At 44.2% G+C, this 22,154-nt stretch overlaps 1 protein-coding gene across 1 annotated transcript in view; it reads right to left on the reverse strand.

The window, feature by feature from the left end:
- The window catches only part of LOC117377397 (alpha-1,6-mannosylglycoprotein 6-beta-N-acetylglucosaminyltransferase B-like), a 190,633-nt gene extending 169,217 nt beyond the window's left edge, over window positions 1-21,416 (reverse strand). The window contains exons 1-2 of the mRNA XM_033973782.2: window positions 21,352-21,416; window positions 9,160-9,272 (exon numbers count right to left, since the gene is read on the reverse strand). Of these exons, the coding sequence (XP_033829673.1) occupies window positions 9,160-9,272; window positions 21,352-21,416 (178 nt within the window). The remainder of the gene's footprint in view (window positions 1-9,159; window positions 9,273-21,351) is intronic.
- Between the last annotated feature and the right edge of the window lie 738 nt (window positions 21,417-22,154).

The raw sequence follows: 22,154 nt of genomic DNA on the forward strand, positions 1-22,154 counted from the left end.
GAATGGATTTGAAATATATCGTATCATATTGTATCGAATCAAAAGTGCACAGTATCAAGATATATGAATCGAGGTATGTAGTGTATCAGCAACTTCTCAATGATACCCAGCCCTACTCAACAGCCTCGCTCTGGATTGGCTCTTTGGTTGCTAAGATACTCGTGGTCGGATTTGACACCAAATTAGCCCCTATAACGGCTTTAGCCTCGATGAGCCTCATTTGGAGCTGAAGTTGTGGGTGACGTCACACTCGTCACTTCTTTACCCAGTTTATGTTTACATGTCAGGCCCGTGGACAGAATTTTGGGAACCTGGGGCAAAAAGCCTCACTTTGCCCCCCCCCCCCCCACGATAATAAAAAATTAATAGGAAGAGAGTCCAATTCGGGCCCTTAAGACCATTGGGCTGGGGACAACAGAACCTTTTGGCCTCCTTCCCTTTGGACTCCCCTGATGTTAGCTACAAACTATATATTTCTCAGAGTTGTGGACTTTTTATATTTGTTCTTCTCTTGTACCTTTTCCACTCACTAAACCAGTTCCAAAAGCTGTGACGTCACCTGCATGAACTCGAAAAGATCATTCAGAATAATATTGACTTGTCGCCAAAAGAAAAAAAAAGTCATTAGCTGCAGCCCTAAATGAAATGCAATACAATACCACGTAATTACCCATAATGAACAACTCTACAATTAAAATGCCAAACGTGCGAATCCTACAGGAGAGGCAGAAATCAACCAGAACGATCGGCTCCGCCTCCCTGGAGCACTGGCCCTTTAGCTGTGTTTGTGTGTCTCCTCATTGTAAGTGCGGCAGAATTAGCATGTAGCTAATGAAACGTGCGGCTCGTCTCAGTGTGTGTGTGTGTGTGTGTGCGCTCCTCTGACTGTGGGAGTCCAGACTTAATGAAAGGCCTAGTTGTTTTTGCACGGCTTGATTTGCAGAGCGAGGCAGATGGGCCCCTCTCTCCAGTCTCTCCGGTCCCCGTCTTGTCCCACATTGCCTCTGTCGCCCCATTTAACAGCCGATTTCCTGCCAGCTCATCACAAACGCACATCAACAGACTTTAAAATCAGCAAAAATGTTTGATCTATGATGTAATTCGATGGCGTGGAAGTCTGAAGCTAGAGTGCTGAATATTTAAGCGTTTTGGTAGTGCATGTGGGGACAAAAACATGATGCAATAAGACAAAGACAGATCTAACCTGCTAGCCACCGCGTTTCAAACAGGAAGTGATCATGGGCGTGTTTTCCGATGTTCGTATTAACCCTCTACATGATCCTGAGGTTTTTATTTCACTATTGCGTCTGTAAATCAAGATATGAACATTGAAATCAGGCGCCTTCTTTCCCCAAGGTCACTCCCACTAACGCTAGCAACAGGTTTGATTGACAGTGTTGCTAAGCGCCCGCTCCCTGCTAAACCAGTGTTGTGGGGGGAAAGGGCGTTATCTTCAACAGCCTCACTCTGGATTGGCTCTTTGGTTGCTATGATACTTGCCGTCAGAATTCCAAATATGAACCTCTGCTCCAGATTAGCCGCAATAACTGCTAGCTGCGATGAGCTTCAGTTGGAGCTGAACGCTGTGGGTTACGTCACACTCACTCAGTCCACGTCCACAGACAGGTCCTGTGGGGGGGCCGTCCTGGACCCGGTGTTTAATGAGCTCCTCCAGATGTCTGCCGAGGCTAAAGCCGGAGCTACTTCATTAATCAACTGCGTTCCAGAGCGGCATAAACGCTAATCCTAATTTAGCACACAAACTCGCTAATCTTACTTTATCACCGTAATCCCCAGTGACCTCCACCGCTGTGGCCCATTAGCTCGCACTCGCTCTGACGTCACGTGCACACAGTTTAGACACGCTCCTGATTTCAGTGACTGAGACGTGTTCCAACATGTTTCAGTTTTAAATGAAGCTCAGTGTGAAGTCTCATCTCATTTACTACTTTTACTTTATGTTCCATTACCACAATGTGACAAAAACTGCAGTAAAATGTTTTGCTCATATTCTGACCTGTCTGTGGTTGGAGTGAATACACAGGCACAGTAGTAGTAGTAGAAGTAGCAGTAGCAGTAGTTGTAAAAGTAGTAGAGGTAGTAGAGGTAGTAGATATAGTAGTAGTAGTACTAGTAGTAGTAGTAGTAGTAGCAGTAGTAGTAATAGTAGTAGTAGCAGTAGTACTAGTAGTAGCAGTAGTAGAAGTAGTTGTAGTAAAAGTAGTAACAGTAGTAGCAGTAGTAGTAGTAGTAATAGTAGTAGTAGTAGTAGTAGTAGTAGTAGTAGTAGTAGTAGTAGTAGTAGTAGTAGTAGTACTAGTTGTAGAAGCAATAGTAGCAGTAGCAAATACTACTTTAAGTATCAGTATCAGTTTGTACTTTTGAGAATCGATTCTCTACCTGAGTAAAAATGGTAAATGGTCACATTTATATATGATTTTTATACGGCACTTTTCTTTCAAGAAACCACAAATGCATTCACACACACATTCACACACAGATTCACACACACATTCACACACAGATTCACACACACATTCACACACAGATTCACACACAGATTCACACACACATTCACACACACATTCACACACACATTCACACACACACCCCCACACAGATTCACACACAGATTCACACACAGATTCACACACACATTCACACACACATTCACACACAGATTCACTCACAGATTCACACACACATTCACACACAGATTCACACACAGATTCACACACAGATTCACACACACATTCACACACAGATTCACTCACACATTCACACACACATTCACACACAGATTCACACACAGATTCACACACACATTCACACACACATTCACACACAGATTCACACACAGATTCACACACAGATTCACACACACATTCACACACAGATTCACTCACAGATTCACACACACATTCACACACAGATTCACACACACATTCACACACAGATTCACTCACAGATTCACACACACATTCACACACAGATTCACACACACATTCACACACAGATTCACACACAGATTCACACACACATTCACACACAGATTCACTCACAGATTCACACACACATTCACACACAGATTCACACACACATTCACACACACATTAACACACACATTCACACACACACCCACACACAGATTCACACACACATTCACACACACACCCCCACACAGATTCATACACACATTCACACACACCCCCACACACACCCCCACACACAGATTCATACACACATTCACACACACATTCACACACAGATTCATACACACATTCATGCACACATTCATGCACATATTCACACACACACCCACACACACACCCCTACACACCCCCACACACACACCCCCACACAGATTCATACACACATTCACACACATATTCACACACATATTCACACACACAGATTCATACACACATTCACACACACCCCTACACACATTCATAAACTAGTGTACAGAGACAGCAATGCAATGTGGAATAAGTGTCTTGCCCAAGGACACAATGACAGTATTTAAATGGTATAAATGTACAAGTACTAGCAACAAATACAGTACAAGATAAAACAAGAGGAGCAAAATACACAGTGAGAAAATATCCCCCACTGTAAGAAAATGACTCGCCCGCTGCCCCGTGTGTCATGTGACTCCCCTCATGTATCATGTGACTCCCCTCATGTATCATGTGACTCCCCTCATGTGACTCCCCTCATGTATCATGTGACTCCCCTCATGTGTCATGTGACTCCCCTCATGTGTCATGTGACTCCCCTCATGTATCATGTGACTCCCCTCATGTGTCATGTGACTCCCCTCATGTGACTCCCCTCATGTATCATGTGACTCCCCTCATGTGACTCCCCTCATGTATCATGTGACTCCCCTCATGTATCATGTGACTCCCCTCATGTGACTCCCCTCATGTATCATGTGACTCCCCTCATGTATCATGTGACTCCCCTCATGTGTCATGTGACTCCCCTCATGTGACTCCCCTCATGTATCATGTGACTCCCCTCATGTGACTCCCCTCATGTATCATGTGACTCCCCTCATGTGTCATGTGACTCCCCTCATGTATCATGTGACTCCCCTCATGTGTCATGTGACTCCCCTCATGTGTTATGTGACTCCCCTTATGTGTCATGTGACTCCCCTCATGTATCATGTGACTCCCCCGCTGCCCCGTGTGTCATGTGACTCCCCTCATGTGTCATGTGACTCCCCTCATGTGTCATGTGACTCCCCCGCTGGTGTTAAAGCCATTTCATTGCTGAGAGTCAGGACCCCAGTGTGATGCCAAACCAACACAGCCCCAAAACACCAAACCAACCACACGGAACAATGACCTCCGCTACTGTGAATTTTGGGACTTTTTCAAATCACTTGAGCGGCCATCTTTAATCATGAATCAAACTACTGCCATCAAGCTACTCCCACATGTGACAGTCACGTGACCCAGCTCACACTCTGAGGACTACAGAGACCGGCCCCCTGCTGGTGCCCAGAGCCAGGACTAAACCAGGACTGAACCAGGACTGAACCAGGACTAAACCAGGTCTAAACCAGGACTGAACCAGGACTGAAACAGGACTGAACCAGGACTAAACCAGGACTGAACCAGGACTGAAACAGGACTGAACCAGGACTAAACCAGGACTGAACTAGGACTGAAATAGGACTGAACCAGGACTAAACCAGGACTGAAACAGGACTGAACCAAGTCTAAACCAGGACTGAACCAGGACTGAACCAGGACTAAACCAGGTCTAAACCAGGACTGAACCAGGACTGAACCAGGACTAAACCAGGTCTAAACCAGGACTGAACCAGGACTGAAACAGGACTGAACCAGGACTAAACCAGGACTGAACCAGGACTGAAACAGGACTGAACCAGGACTAAACCAGGACTGAACCAGGACTGAAACAGGACTGAACCAGGACTAAACCAGGACTGAACCAGGACTGAAACAGGACTGAACCAGGTCTAAACCAGGACTGAACCAGGACTGAACCAGGACTGAACCAGGTCTAAACCAGGACTGAACCAGGACTGAACCAGGACTGAACCAGGAGTAAACCAGGTCTAAACCAGGTCTAAACCAGGACTGAACCAGGACTGAACCAGGTCTAAACCAGGACTGAACCAGGACTAAACCAGGACTGAACCAGGTCTACACCAGGACTGAACCAGGACTGAACCAGGACTAAACCAGGACTGAACCAGGACTGAACCAGGACTGAACCAGGTCTAAACCAGGACTGAACCGGGACTAAACCAGGTCTAAACCAGGACTGAACCAGGACTGAAACAGGACTGAACCAGGACTGAACCAGGACTGAACCAGGACTGAACCAGGTCTAAACCAGGACTGAACCGGGACTAAACCAGGTCTAAACCAGGACTGAACCAGGACTGAACCAGGACTGAACCAGGACTGAACCAGGACTGAACCAGGACTGAACCAGGACTGAACCAGGACTGAACCAGGTCTAAACCAGGACTGAACCAGGACTGAACCAGGACTGAACCAGGAGTAAACCAGGTCTAAACCAGGTCTAAACCAGGACTGAACCAGGACTGAACCAGGTCTAAACCAGGACTGAACCAGGACTAAACCAGGACTGAACCAGGTCTACACCAGGACTGAACCAGGACTGAACCAGGACTAAACCAGGACTGAACCAGGACTGAACCAGGACTGAACCAGGTCTAAACCAGGACTGAACCGGGACTAAACCAGGTCTAAACCAGGACTGAACCAGGACTGAAACAGGACTGAACCAGGACTGAACCAGGACTGAACCAGGACTGAACCAGGACTGAACCAGGTCTAAACCAGGACTGAACCGGGACTAAACCAGGTCTAAACCAGGACTGAACCAGGACTGAACCAGGACTGAACCAGGACTGAACCAGGACTGAACCAGGACTGAACCAGGACTGAACCAGGTCTAAACCAGGACTGAACCAGGACTGAACCAGGTCTTAACCAGGACTGAACCAGGAGTAAACCAGGTCTAAACCAGGACTGAACCATTACTAAACCAGGACTGAACCAGGACTGAACCAGGAGTAAACCAGGTCTAAACCAGGACTGAACCATTACTAAACCAGGACTGAACCAGGACTGAACCAGGACTGAACCAGGTCTAAACCAGGTCTAAACCAGGACTGAACCAGGACTGAACCAGGACTGAGCCAGGACTGAACCAGGACTGAACCAGGTCTAAACCAGGACTGAACCAGGAGTAAACCAGGTCTAAACCAGGACTGAACCATTACTAAACCAGGACTGAACCAGGACTGAACCAGGACTGAACCAGGTCTAAACCAGGTCTAAACCAGGACTGAACCAGGACTGAACCAGGACTGAGCCAGGACTGAACCAGGACTGAACCAGGTCTAAACCAGGACTGAACCAGGACTGAACCAGGTCTAAACCAGGACTGAACCAGGAGTAAACCAGGTCTAAACCAGGACTGAACCAGGTCTAAACCAGGACTGAACCAGGACTGAACCAGGACTAAACCAGGACTGAACCAGGACTGAACCAGGAGTAAACCAGGTCTAAACCAGGACTGAACCAGGTCTAAACCAGGACTAAACCAGGACTGAACCAGGACTGAACCAGGACTGAACCAGGTCTAAACCAGGACTGAACCAGGAGTGAACCAGGAGTAAACCAGGTCTAAACCAGGACTGAAACAGGTCTAAACCAGGACTAAACCAGGACTGAATCAGGACTGAAACAGGACTAAACCAGGTCTAAACCAGGACTGAACCAGGACTAAACCAAGACTAAACCAGGGCTGATCAAGGACTGAACCAGGACTGAACCAGGACTAAACCAGGGCTGATCTAGGACTGAACCAGGACTGAACCAGGGTCCAGGACTGAAACAGGACTAAATCAGGACTAAACCAGGACTAAACCAGGACTGAAACAGGACTAAACCAGGACTAAACCAGGACTAAACCTGGACTGAAACAGGACTAAACCTGGACTGAAACAGGACTGAAACAGGACTAAACCAGGTCTAAACCAGGACTAAATCAGGACTGAACCAGGACTAAACCAGGTCTAAACCAGGACTAAACCAGGACTGAAACAAGACTGAAACAGGTCTAAACCAGGTCTAAATCAGGACTAAACCAGGACTGAAACAGGACTGAACCAGGACTGAACCAGGACTGAACCTGGGTTAAACCAGAACTGAACCAGGATTGAAACAGGACTGAACCAGGTCTAAACCAGGACTAAACCACGACTAAACCACGACTGAAACAGGACTAAACCAGGTCTAAACCAGGACTCATCCAGGACTAAACCAGGAGTAAACAGGATTGAACCAGGACTAAACAAAAGTTACACCAGATGAATCAGTATTTCAGTTTTGTGCAGCTAAAACCTGGAACAGTCTTCCCAAAGATGTGAGACAGACCTCTACTTTTATAATGTTTAAATCCAGACTCAGATGGTTCTGTTTATCTGTGCATGTGACTGAAAGGGTTTTATTCTGCCTCTTCTCTTTTAATGTTACTTTTATGATGATTATTTATGTTTTGATTTGTTGTATTTTAATTTTAATGTCTTTGTTAAACACTTTGAATTACTTTGTGGACTGATTGTGCTACACAGATAAACCTGCCTTGCCTACGATTAAATAAACTAGATACGTCACATACAAACAAACGCGCTGTGTCTTTAAAATGCGAGAACGCTTTTTCAGGGTTCTTATTCACAGGTCGACAGAGCTTAATAAACAAGGCCGCTGCTGCCGCTGCTGCTTGGCTAAATGTCAATCTCTGCAAATAACAAAATAATTAAAAATCTTAAATCAGTTTGTAAACGCAGGGGCTGATCAAAAATGAGGCTGTGTTCATTTAGAGTCCTTCATGAATAAAACAAATGCCATATTCAAACAAGCTCTTAGTCTCCCATAGCCCTACATTATATTTTATGATAAGTGTTGATGCCTGATTCATGAAAACCGCGCAGACTGGGCCCTAGATGCACCTCCTCTGCCCTGACCCCGTTCTGTGGGCCTGGATCCTCCGCTGGATGGGCCCCCCTCTGTCCTGGATGGGCCCCCCTCTGTCATGGATGTGCCCCCTCTGTCCTGGATGGGCCCCCTCTATCCTGGATGGGCCCCCTCTATCCTGGATGGGCCCCCTCTGTCCTGGATGGGCCCCCTCTATCCTGGATGGGCCCCCCTCTGTCCCTTAGTCTTGAAATGAGCGCCCCCTGTCTGTTTTTAATCAGTTAATACAACCTTCAACAGCAGCACGTCCATGTGGTAGAAACATTTTTTTTAATTCATCTTTTAATTGAAATGAACTGAACAATTCCATTTGAGGAGAAAGACCAGGGGCGTCGACAAAGGGGGAAAAAGGGGTCTGTGAGAATTGGGCCCACTTCCTATTTAGAGATAGACGGATATTTGGGGCCGACATTTGGCCTTTTTTGCACATCAGCTATCGGCCTTAAATTTCCACCACAGAATGATATTGTGTTTGTTCGATTTGCTGTTTAAAACACTTTCATAAAAAGAGATATCTATGCAAAACGTGACCACACAGCTCTCTTAAAAGTTTGGGGTAGGGGGGAGGTTGTAGTAAGTTTAAATAACGTTATTTGTGGAAGATTAACAAAAGCTGCCTAAAATATCGGTTGATCTCTGTTCCTATTTATTCATATTAGAGAGGGGCCCATGTGCGGGTTCTTGCCCCAAACCCCCAAATATCTGCCAATGGGCCTGAGAAACACTATCAGCATCCGAAAGAGAGAGAGAGAAAAAAAAACTGGACCACTCTAAATGCTAAAAGACTTGTGTGAATCCATCTGTGTTACCCGCCCCTCAGTTTGAGAAACACTCGACTTGATGAGACGGAGAAAGGCTGTGCGCAGTCACCGCTCAGGACCAAAGCAATACATTTACAACAACTATCTTAGCCCTATTGATTTCGCCGTGACCACCCATCTCTCCGTATGTTTCATGAATGTCATGGGTTATAAATTCTGTCTCTCTGATTTGTTCCGATGGGCGTGTAAGCTGACAGTTACTCTGATTAGATTGTATGGAGTTATAGTGTTGGCACAGCAGCATCTCCGTGTACGTTGCAAACAAACATAGCGAGTGTTATTACCTTCGGTGCGTATGGTGAACGGGGAGTCCCCCAGTCTCTTGGCTGAGAACTGCCCCCCCAGAGAGGTCATTAGGAAGCACAGGCTGAAGAATCCAATCCCCACCACGAATATCCTGCAACGGACACACACAGAAGTGATTTAGGCTCGACTTTAGAGCCAGAGACGTGCGGATGGCGAGGGGGGAAAATGGAGAAATGAGATGGGGAAAGCGGCATTTGGTTACATTTCATTTGGGACAAAACGTGAAGCTCGTTCTCTTTATTTACACTGCCCAACCGGTCAATTTAAAGCAAGGCAGGTTTATCTGTAAAGCACAATCAGTCCACAAAGTAATTCAAAGTGCTTTACTGAATAAGAGAGACAATAAAATCACAATACAACAAATCAAAACATAAATAATCATCATAAAAGTAACATTTAAAGAGAATAAACCCTTTCAGTCATATGCACAACTAAACAGAACCATTTGAGTGCAGAGTTAAACAATGTCAAAGTAGAGTCCTGTCTCACATCTTCAGGAAGACTTCCAGGTTTTAACTGCACAGAACTCAAATGATGATTCACCATGTTTAGTCCTGGTTCAGTGCTGGTTTAGTCCTGGTTCAGTGCTGGTTTAGTCCTGGTTTAATCATTGAGACTAGCAGTTATAGCGGCCAATTTGCAGCTCAGTTCCATATTTGGGATTCTGACCGCGAGTATCATAGCAACCAAAGAGCCAATCAAGAGCGAGGCTGTTGAAGGTAACGCCCCTTCCCCCTCACACCGCTGGTTTAGCATGGAGTGGGCGCTTAGCAACGATGTCAATCAAACCTGTTGCTAACAATAGCTGGAGTGACCTCGGGGAAAGAAGGCACCTGATTTGTCTGTTATTAATGTTCAAATCTTGATTTACAGACACAATAGTGAAATAAAAATGGCAGGATCATGTAGAGGGTTAATACGAACATTTAAGACCAAAATGACGAGTTTGACAGCTGCAGTGACAAACAGAGGGGACACAGTTTTTACATAGAAAGCAAAATGGAGCCAGAGTTAATGGAGCCGGAAGCACGGTCACTTGCTATTTGGAACCTGGCAGCTAGCAAGTTAGCTATGTCCATTTATATACACAGTCTATGGTCTTGCCCAAGCACAAAACAACAGTCTGCACTAGAGCTACTACTGCCTCAGCACCTGGTCTGAGCTGACAGTGCTGTAATGTGAAGAGTAAAGTGGACCATTATGACAGACAGCTTAGACGGTCAGAAGAGTCCCACACTTTGCTTGAAATCATTTTCCAGGACTCTCCCAGGACCTTTCCAGGACTTTTCCAGGACTTTCACAGGACATCACTGACATAATCACAGCATCTTGGTATGTTGCAGATGGGTCAAATAATAAATTCACTTGGTCTGATTGCATCGTATATTTAGACATAGGTCACCCCAAAATATTCAAAGTATTTAGTGTTGAATACGCAGGATGGTACTGTTTCGCTCCTAAAACACAAACAATGGGACAACTGTACGTGGGGGTCCGCCACCAAGAAATTTTGTACAAGAGAAGAGTAATTTCCTGGATTTTGTGGTTTTTAGAGGTTTTTCAAGGAGAAGATATTTATTTTCCAGGACATTTGGCCCTTTTTCTAATATTCCATGCGTTTTCCATGTCCATGTTCCATGTTTCCATGTGGATGTGTGGGGACCCTGCAGTCAGAGTGATGGACAGGCAGAGGAAAAGGGCAAAGAAGAAAGATGGAGAGAGAGAAAGAGCGAGCGCTCAAAGCCACTGAAGACGGATCCGAGACAGTGGAGGAACAGTAGCCCGCTCCTGAAGCACAAATAGAGCAATCATCACGAAGAGGAGAGGCAAAGACAGGAGCCAAAGGGCGAAGCACTCCACAACACTGACGTTATTGGAGGGCTCAGGGGGACGACCGCTGCCAAAACCAGCGAGAACAGAGACCCCAGAGCACCCGCAACCAACCGGATTATTCACGAATCAAAAGCAGGAGGAAATGGGGAGTGCTAAGAGCCAAGAGTAACAAGAAAAGAGGGTCTGTACATCTGACATGAGAATAGGCTTCCACAGCAGTCTGGAAATCGATGCAACGATTTCAGATGGAAGGCAGAGGTCTATGTAACTTTATAAATGAATAATTTTTTGAAAAAGAAACAGAACTTACATTAATTGGATCCACAACTGTGTCATATTATCTTTAAGCTAAAGATCCTTTTAGCTAACACCAGCGCTACCTTAGAAGTCTTGTCACAACAATTACCACATTGAGGACTGCATAATTAAATCAGACCTACTCCACAAACTGTTCTGTTCAGATGTTCATTCGTGTTCTAGTCGTTTCTCCTCATTGAGCCTCTGAAGTTGTATTTAGAGTGATTCATGTTTGAGTAATCTTAAATCAATGCCATTTTACCTATCTACCTCCGTTTAACCTCCACCGGTACACACCCACTGTGACGTATACACCCACTGTGACGTACACACCCACTGTGACGTACACACCCACTGTGACGTACACACCCACTGTGACGTACACACCCACTGTGACGTACACACCCACTGTGACGTACACACCCACTGTGACGTACACACCCACTGTGACATACACACCCACTGTGACATACACACCCACTGTGACATACAGGCCCACTGTGATGACGTTGACGACGACGTCAGCTCCCATCGGACACCACAGTTTTCTAAAGCGAAAGTCAGCGAACTCGTTTCTTTTATTAAGTTGTTTTAGATGAATATTGTGATTTAAAATGCACAATAGGACTGATTTAACATCTATGACTCATCATTGAGACTGACTATAGTAATGTTGCTATTTATCATGTGGAAACAGCCACTACAGAGATACTAACATGAACCAGGCCAAAACATCTGGGATTTGACAGATTACACTTTATTATTATTATTATTATTATTATTATTATTAATATTATTATTATTATTATTATTATTATTATTATTATTACTCAAAGTAAAAGCCAAAGTTAAATCTGTAACTGGACAAATCATTGTAGGAGTGAAGATGACTGCTCGTCCTTCTTCGGTTCTGGTCAGATTACTGCTGGACTCTGCCTTATATCTGTGTGAAAAGTCAGAGTCCAGCAGTAATCTGATCAGAACTGAAGAAGTGGCTTGGATGAGCAGCCGAAGGTTTTCACTCTAAAACTTTTTGTCCAGGTGATAGATTTAACTTTGGCTTTTACTACGGATCAGACCTGGACGACTGAGGGATTATACCGACTTATTTGAATGAAGTCTAAATTTTAAATATTTGCTGAATATTTTTCCATTTCAACTTTCACTTTAAGTAAAAACTGGTGTGAGCTGGTGAAGAGAGACATGTTTAAGAAGACTCCTCAAAAGTGCAGCTTGCCTTCATGGTGTTTTTGAAACTGCATCAAAAAGCTCCAAAGGGAGAAGAGACTGTAACCCAGTGTGTCCCTGTGTGTCCCTGTGTGCGAGCTCCCGAGAGACGCAGCCTGGGACTTTGAAAGGCTTGATTTTCAGCTCTTTTGTGTGAGAGTAAATCCCGCTCTAGTTAAGCCACTCTCTCCAGTTTAAATGGATCAAAGGTTATCTTATTATACACTCGTGTGATTCTGATCTGCTGGACGGAACAGCCCACGGTCTCTCCATCAGTAACAAGGTGGAAAACGCTCCTTCAAAGCAAACGCAGAGAAGCCGCCTTGAAGGATTTAGTGCAGAACAAAAAGGGGAATACAGAGGAAAAGCAGTCAGTGGAGAGCTTCGTTTTATAAGCTGGAGAAATGTATATCTGCAGCTCCCATCAGAAACGCTTCAAGTGTGTGTGTGTGTGTGTGTGTGTGTGTGTGTGTGGGTGTGTGGGTGTGTGCAGGGGTGTGTGTGTGAACGAGGACCGTGATGGGACCAAAGAGGGAATGCACATCCAAACTCTCTGTAGTCATCAGATCCTGTAAGTGACACTAAGAACATACAAACATCACAGAGCAGTGAAACGTGCCGTGTTGCCAGGTAATAAATAAATACACTAATTATGTTGTTTGTAATTTGCACACAACAATTCCTGGTGGTAATGGTACTACACTATAGTTACTATAGTAAAAGTCAAAGTAAAATCTGTCAACTGGACAAATCATTGTAGGAGTGATGATCTCAAACAGAGGCATGGGGCTCTTTAAATATTTTACTGTCATTACAGTAATCTGCCTGCGTTGTCCCTTGAAGATGACCAATCAGAGCACAGGTGCCGCGGGGATTTTCCCAGTCAGTTATTCGATGAGTCAAAGAAAAAATACAGATGAATATGTAAAATTGAGGTAGTTGAGTGAAAAAATGCAGTACATTCTGATACTTCCTTTCACATGATTTTTATGGCTAAAAAGAATAAAAGTCTAGGCGAGCCACACTGGTCTATAGTGTGCTCAGCCATTAAAGGGTTAATGGCCTGCATTCAACCTTTAATGGCCCTGCTGGCTCCCTCTATTGTTCTCTTTGTTTCCTTTGTTCTACATTTCTACATTTAATATACAAACATAAGACATCAAATATGAGAAATAAGAAATATGCTATTCACATGTTGTCCCCTGTCCCACTCCCCCTGTGGAGTGTAACTCTTTCAGATGCCCTGATGACAGCTGGACCCTCTCCTCCTCCCCGCCTGGCTCTCCTCCACCCGCCTCCCTCTCCTCCTCGCCCGGCTCTCCTCCTCCTCGCCTGGCCGATTTTTCTTGTTTTATCAGATTTTTCCTGTTGTTTGATTTTCCTGTTTGTTTTTGTGTGTATATCACGGTGGCTGAGTGGCTCATGTCTCACAGCAGAAGGTTTGGTTCGATCCCCGGGTCGCCCAGGCCTTTCTGTGTGGAGTTTTTCATGTTTCTCCCCGTGTCTGGATGGGTTTCCTCCGGGTACTCCGGTTTCAACCAAAACATGAACACCCTTCAAGACAACTGTTGTGATTTTGGGCATTACAAAAATATATTGAATTGAATTGAAATTGAATGTAGTAAAGAAACAAGTTAAATATCTCTACTGAATACAGGGTGGAACTTTGAGGGTCTGAATATAAAATAAAAAGAAATAGGCTTAAACCTTTTTTCTTTACTTCATAATTCTATATATCTTACTTAATATATCTGGTGTCTTCTATATGTGTAGAAAGTAATAAAATAAAAAATAAAAAACACTGAATGAGAGGTTGTGCACGTTAACATTTGTAGGTGGAGATTTAAAGTGAACTGTGCTGGTGTAGAATAGTAAATATTGTTTATCTAAGCCTTCAGTGAGCATCAGTATTGCATATTTTTATCTTTATCTGATTTAAAATGTGTCCTGGTAAATAACAATTTATAGTATTTATATTGACTACAGCGGTAAATAGTCTCATTTTTATATAGGAACGGATGGGTGAGTGTTTTATCAAGAAACCACTCACCCATTCACTCACACATTCATACACCGGTGTACACAGACACTGAGGTCGAGCCGGGTATTTTGCCCAAGGAAACAGCGACAGTATTCATCTGTAAGAGCTGGAATTGCACAGCTCAACCAATGATGTTTATGTCGATAGCATGGACCGGCTCCAGTCAAATGCAGCTCATCAAGGCTAGCAGTTATAGCGGTGAATTTAGAGCCGAGTTCCATATTTGAAATTCCGACCAAAAGTATCATTGCAACCAGAGCCAATCTGGAGCGAGGCTGTTGAAGGTAACGCCCCTTCTCGCCTGCATCACTGGTTTAGCAGGCAGCGGGGGCTTAGCAATGATGTCAGTCCACATGTTGGTAACCCTGGCGGGAGTGACCTCAGGGAAAGATTTGTCTGTTATTAATGTTCATATCTGGATTTACTGACACAATAGTGAAATAAAAACCCCAGGATCATGTAGAGGGTTAATACGAACATTTAAGACCAAAATGACGAGTCCAACAGCAGCAGGTACAGAGAGAGGACACAGTTTTTCAATGTAAAGTGCATTGGAGCTGATGGAGCCAGAAGTGCGGCAATACTCACTTCCCATTTGTACCATGGTGGCTAGCAGGTTAGCTATGTCCATTCATACATACACTCTATCAACTGAGGTACCGTCGCGCTCATAATGAAACACTGAGTCCTTGTGTGGACTTCATTAAGGCTTCCTCCATAACGCAGGGCCCACCTCACACAGGTCGCACTCAAAACTCAAACACCAACATAACAAACACCTGCATTATTCACATCCATCGTTTCCTCTCCAAACCCGAGCGAGGGCTGGGCTTGGTGCAAATACACACTCCTACTCCAGAGTCACGCAAAGTCCTCCTCAAGAGCTCTTAATATCGATGAAGAGGAGAACACTGCGCTCCCATCAACAGTATAGGCTCTGCTTAGATTGACCCAAAGATATGAAGACGATGTGAATAATCTGTTAAGTACGGCGCTGTGGCTTGGCTCCCGTCCAGCGTGACTTTATATTCCCTGACAGAGCCGATGTGGGACACGGTCTGGAGGCTTCAAGGACAGACCAGAGGAGTGTTCAACCCATTTATTACACGACAGAAACATAAGCTGATTTTTATGTACCTTCATCAAGATTCAGTCGTACTTTAATTAATGGCAGCCTGACTGTTAGCGTCACTACTTCCTTTTCAGTTTTATCTCTGTGAGGCTCTGTCATGATAAAATTAATAAATATCTAAAGATGAGACAGTGGACAGAGTGCTGCAGGTGGGTTAGGGGTCAGAGGTCTGAGGTCAGGCCGTTAGGGTCAGACAATAGACGGGGAGCTGCAGGTGGATGTCACTGACAACATGTTAAATTCTATACAAATAAAATGAATACTTCACCAAAGACACTTCTGTGTTTAGAAAGAGGCATGTTTGTGTCTCAGTGCCGACCGTCCACCAGAAGTTCCACAGAGCTCCTTTAACAGGCCCAGTAAACACCTCAGAATGAAATGAAAGATTAACTTCTGCCTCATGCCACTGCAACTGAATCATTAGTCTGTTAAACAAGCCAGGAGACGCATTGAAAAAGTGAGAGAGCCGGCCTCCTATTATGTCAAAAGTTTGAGAAATCGAGATAAAAAGGAGCAGTGGCGTCTTTCCAAAGCGATACATCAAAACTGAGCAGAGGGTGACTGCTCAGATCCATAAACTTTACACAAACACAGAGCTGCTTTGCCTATGTGCATTTAAAGAAACCTAAAAACATATGAACCACTGCAGGGTCCAAACAGAACAATTCTTAGAGCACGTGTATAGATTTATGTTGTGCTGAAATGACACTGTATAGAGAATGTGCTTCACAATAATGATGAGAGCAACAAGAGCTGACCACTGACCGCTGACCGCTCCAGTCTGAGAACACGAATAAGCTCCATGTACGCTGTGTGCTTACAACAGACCAGAAGCATCCAAACATCTGGCCATGTGCTCATTTACTGTGCTGTCCCTCCCAGACCTCGACAGCATAATGAAATAAGCAAATATTATAGCCCATCTGTTCTGTTCAAGCTCCACTCTGCGCAATCATGCCAAGAATAGAAATAAATACGAATAGAGACACACCGATCTGATACTGATAGACAATAGACTGTATATATGAATGGACATAGCTAACCTCCTACCTGCCGCGTTCCGAATAGGAAGTGATCAAGGGTGAACATCCGGCTCCATCGACTCTGGCTCCAATTCACTTTCTATTTTAAAAACTGTGGCCCCTCTCTCTGTTACTGCTGCTGTCAGACTCGTCATTTTGGTCTTAAATTTTCGTACACATTCTGGCCAAAAAAAAAAAAGTCACCACCTGGATTTAACTAAGCAAATAAGTCTGAGCCTCCTGCAGTTGGTCTGGTTTAGGTTCAGCAACAGTCTGTGCTCAAAGAATGAGGTCAGCTGACACCTGAATATACTGAATGACCAGGTTATTCCATCAGTGGATTTTTTCTTCCCTGATGTCACGGGCATATTCCAAGATGACAATGCCAGGATTCATCAGGCTCAAATAGTGACAGAGTGGTTCAGGAGCATGAGACATCATTTTCACACATGGAGTGTCCACCACAGAGTCCAGACCTTAACCCCATTGAGAATCTTTGGGATGTGCTGGAGAAGGCTTTGTGCAGCGGTCAGACTCGACCATCATCAATGCAAAAAAATGTATAAAACACTGGACAGAAATAAATCTTGTGACATTGCAGAAGCTTATTCAAACAACGCCACAGCAAATGTGTGCAATAATCAAAGCTAAACGTGGTCCAACAAAATATTAGAGTGCGTAACTTTTTTTTTGGTGGTGACATTTTTTTTGGCCAGGCAGTGTATTAACCCACGCTACATGATCCTAGTTTTTTTATTTCACTATTGTGTCTGTAAATCAAGATATGAACATTAATAAAAGACAGATCAGGCACCTTCTTTCTCTAAGGTTGTTTCCGCTAGCGATAGCAACAAGTTTGACAGACAGCGTTGCTAAGTGCTGCTCCCTGCTAAACGAGCGGTGCGGACAGGAAGGTGTTACCTTCAACAGCCTTGTTCTGGAGTGGCTCTTTGTTTGCTATAATACTCACAGTCAGAATTCCAAATATGGAACTCTGCTCCAAATTGTCCCTATAACTGCTTTAGCCTTGATGAGCTTCATTTGGAGCCGAATGCTGTGAGTGATGTCACACTCACTTAGTCCACTTTTTACACAGATTGTGGCAGTATTAGATATCAGCTTCCAATGTGGCCAACAAGTCAACACCTTACGATTCTCTGGAGGCTTTAAAACAGCTCTGTAATCCATGTAGAACTGATTTACTGTCAAGATCGACAGCCTCATGCAAAATAATACAACCCGATGGCGGTAAATAAGATAAATACAACACTTATAGGGCCATGCTTTGTTGGGAGATCTAAACAGGTTAGCAAAGTTAAATAGGACAAGATGCAAAATGAGGACTATTAAAAAAATCAGTTTTTATCTTTTGATCCGAGAGTGAAAATATAGTTTGTCTAAAATGTTCAGTTGCCGTTTCCATCTCACAGACTCTGATGCACGAGATCAGGCGGCGATACAGGAGCTCGGGCTGATCTGGTGCCGTCCTGGGGCGATCGTTCCCTCTCTTATCGTTTTGTCGTTTCTTCTAAAGTAGCATTAGGTGGGCGATAGGGGGATTAGACCTTGGTCCTGCCTCACGACTCTTTAATTAACGTGCCTAAAGTAAACGCTCGGCTCCCTTTAATTGGATCAGAGGAGAGATCTGCTATCAGCTAATTGGCTTCCTCACACATATACTCATGCTACAGCCTGAAGGTGGGTGCAGGGTGATTTGTGAAGTAAGTCTAGGTCCATATAAAAAACTAAAAACTAAAAACAAATACAACAAGAATAATGGTCTATAGTCCATATAAGCACTTCCTCCAGTTCCTCCAGAGATCAAACGTGTACCTCTCAGTAGAAATGGGCCGATACACCTGCCTTAAATCCTGTCTTGGTCATTCTGCAGTCTAAAAAATACACACAAAGGTTTATCTGAACATTTAAATGCAAAGAGATAACTGCTCAAACGCTGCTCTGTTGAAGGTAAAAAGGAACTGTAGGCATGTTCGTTGTGAATTTAAAGTCAAAACCCGTTTAAATCTCGTTACCACCTGCTGGAAGAGCGTTAGCGAACGGCCGAAACCATCCGATATGAAACAAACTAAACCTTGGTCTGAAAAAAACACCAGCAACAATCATTACTGGTATTTTTATTGCTCAAAAATACCTTGACAAACACGGATTCCTACTGTAAAGGAGCTCGCCTACCCACAGATCTGACTTGTAATTTGGCCCAGTGGTGCAACTGGTTGTCCCCATGGAGACAGGTATGTTTAACGCTGTGCTATGAACTATTCTAACATAATTTGACAAAAATAATAAAAATCGACCCTACATATCGACCACCGGTTTCCCCATATTCCAATTAATCAGTATTGCATTAGCCATGGAAGAATCCATACCTATGTCTGACACTGCTCTGCTCAGGCATTATTAAAATGTTTAAAACTTCATTTTGTGAGTCCTCAGGTGCATTCGTACATTTACATTCAACGTTTCTGATCACAGCGTTCAGTGTGGGACTTTCATCATTACACACAACCTGCAGCTTCTTGAATTTACTCACTGTAACTGCACCACCGGAGGCAGTATAGAGCGGCATGCAGTAAGTTTTGAACCATAGACTGTATATATAAATAGACATAGCTAACCTGCTAGCTGCCGCGTTCCAAGTAGGAAGTGATCATGGCCGCACTTCCCGCTCCATCGATTCTGGCTCCAGTTCACTTTCCATGTAAAAACTGTGTCTCCTCTCTCTGTAACTGCTGCTGTCAGACTCATCATTTTGGTCTTAAAGGTCTCAGGTTTGTATTAACCTGCTCTACATGATCTGGGTTTTTTTTTTATTTCACTATTGTGTCTGTAAATCAAGATAAATCAGCGGTGAGGGCGGGAAGGGGTGTTACCTTCAACAACCTTGCTCCAGATTGGCTCTTTTGTTGCTATGATACTCGCAGTCAGAAATCTAAATGCAGAACTCTGCTCCAAATTGGTCCCTATAACCGCCAGCATCAATGAGCTTCATTTGGAGCTGAACGCTGTGGGTGACATCACACTCACTCAGTCCACTTCTTTAAAAAGAGCCATTTTCACATTACGTACACATATAAAACATGTTAGCTTGTGCGTACAGTTTGCAGTCATGCCTCTGAATGTCTCCATCCTCCCTGTGATCACACTTGATGATGGGACCAAGATGATCTACCACTGCGAGCTCCCCTCAGACAAAGGAAATACAGTTATTCATGTTCAGAGCAAGACCCTGCAGCTGACGACATGTGGATTCAAGGTTCAAAACCTGCTGTTCACACATTGAGCTGGTTGGTCGGTCTGTGATATAGTTTATAATTAAACAGCTGGGGTTAACTCAAAATGTAGGCTACTTCACACATACACAAGTGTATGAAGAGATTAATAAAACAAAAACAACAGGTGGACGATGACTTCGGTTACGCATTCGTCTACAATGACTCTTGTTTTCGATTCTGGCAGATGATCAAGCCCACATTTATCTTATAAGGTCATATATAACACAAAACTGACTCTTGTAGCTTTAAGTCATATTCTAAACCTGTTCTCTCCTCAAAAACACACCTGGAGTTGTGTTTAGTTTCATTCACACATGTTTGAGTAACACTTTATTATTAGTCTATCTACATCTCCAAAGCTCAAAATGCTCTGTTCCACCTTGTGATGTCATGAAGTGGTTCAATCAGCTCTTCATTCCATAAAAGGAGATGAGTTTAAACCCATCACTGTTCACTCTATGGAAAAGTAGGCTGTCCATCGCTATTTGACAGAAGAGAACAAAACTGTATAAAATGTGTTTATAAGGGACTACGACAACAAACTGACAAACAAACTGATGAACTGGATGAACTAACATTGTAAAAAAAGCTTTTGGTTATATTATGCTTCCTAAAAATGGAACACATTTGAAGGACATGTAAAACTGGACAGATTGGTGCCACTAATGCACATTTATACTTATACCTGCTCCTGTTTTGTTTTAAATGGACAGTTCTGCAGTTATGTGTTGTGCTTTTGCATTGTTCTGAGTGTGCTGATCTCATTGGGCTCTCTCTGTATAAGCAAAGAGAAATGAAAAATGAATGAGTTATAAACAGGAGGCTACAGCTGCACGCGCTGCACCCCCATGGACACAAAGGAACCCTCCCTTTAAAAACCCACAAAACCACAACGTCTTTAGCAGTCGCCGTGGCGTTTCCAAACCTCCAGCAGTTCAGCCGCTGCATCCGATCAACAACAGCCCTGGCGCTCACGATGGAACCAAGTTAGCGCTCGAGTCGCTGCTATGAGCTACAACTAGACTCCTTACGGGATTTACGGCTTCATCCCCGTGAAACCAACCTGATTCGTTTATGAAACAACCTGATTCATCTATTAAACCTTAAACCAGTCTGATTCCTAGGATGTGCCCCTCTCTGAGGGAAACATCTGCCGCGCGCGTGTCGTTTGGTTCTACGTAACGTCTCATTATGGCACGGGCTTTACAACTACATGCTCCTTGGTGTCTAGCGTTTCATAAGGGGCGTGTGGCTCGCGTGGACAGCTTGACATGAGCCTGTTCTTCATGTTTCCACGCGGTCAGCCACAGAAACGCGCCTCTCACCTGAACGGTTTGAAGGTAAGTAGACATCTTCTGACCATTATTTTAGCGTCGATGCTGCCAGTCATTTTCCAAAACACGAGACCCCCTGCATTCTTGAGCTCCACCACATCTGTAAGTGGACGTGGTCAGACATTCTGTGGACGTCCTTTCCAGCGGGCAGGTAAAACACAAAGCATCAGTTAAAAGATTCTAAAGTGCCTTGCTCCGAGTCAAAGTTTCATGCGCTTCGTCCCGCTATCCGCGCGTAATCATAACGTCTCCAGCTTATTCCATAAACCCCGAGGTTCACAGCGAAACTGGAGGGTCCACAAAGGAGAAAAATGTCCCAGGCTCCTTGTGAAATTCACGCGAGCTGATGCGCTTTCCAAAGGAGACACGTTCATGTGCGCTGCTTTTGCAAGAGCAGAGCTCCGAGGCGCAACTCGAGAGCGGGAGAGAGCGAGTGTGGCGGCCCAGTGGCACTGCCTGGTGCTCTGGTGCTGCTTCAAGCTGCCGGAGCTCGGCTTCCACGTCCGGCTGGTGCTTTCAAATTAAGAGCTTCAGAAGAAGAGCTTCAGGGGAAAGCGGAAATGATGACCAACCAGATGTTAACCTCAGAAATATAAACCAAACTGACTGAAAAACACTCAGCTCCTGTTTATACAGAATCAAATGAAAAGCTTTTTGTGGTAGAAATGTTAGTTTTGTGTGTAGTTTTTCCATTGTCCAAGATACACTGCAAGAAGTGTTCAAAGCCACGCTCGTCTTTGTCGAATCCTTTAGTCTCACAGAAGGCTTCAGGTAACTTTGTGCTTTCCATTTAC

The sequence above is a fragment of the Periophthalmus magnuspinnatus genome, chromosome 1 (assembly GCF_009829125.3).
Source record: "Periophthalmus magnuspinnatus isolate fPerMag1 chromosome 1, fPerMag1.2.pri, whole genome shotgun sequence".
In the NCBI taxonomy this organism is placed as follows: domain Eukaryota; kingdom Metazoa; phylum Chordata; class Actinopteri; order Gobiiformes; family Gobiidae; genus Periophthalmus; species Periophthalmus magnuspinnatus.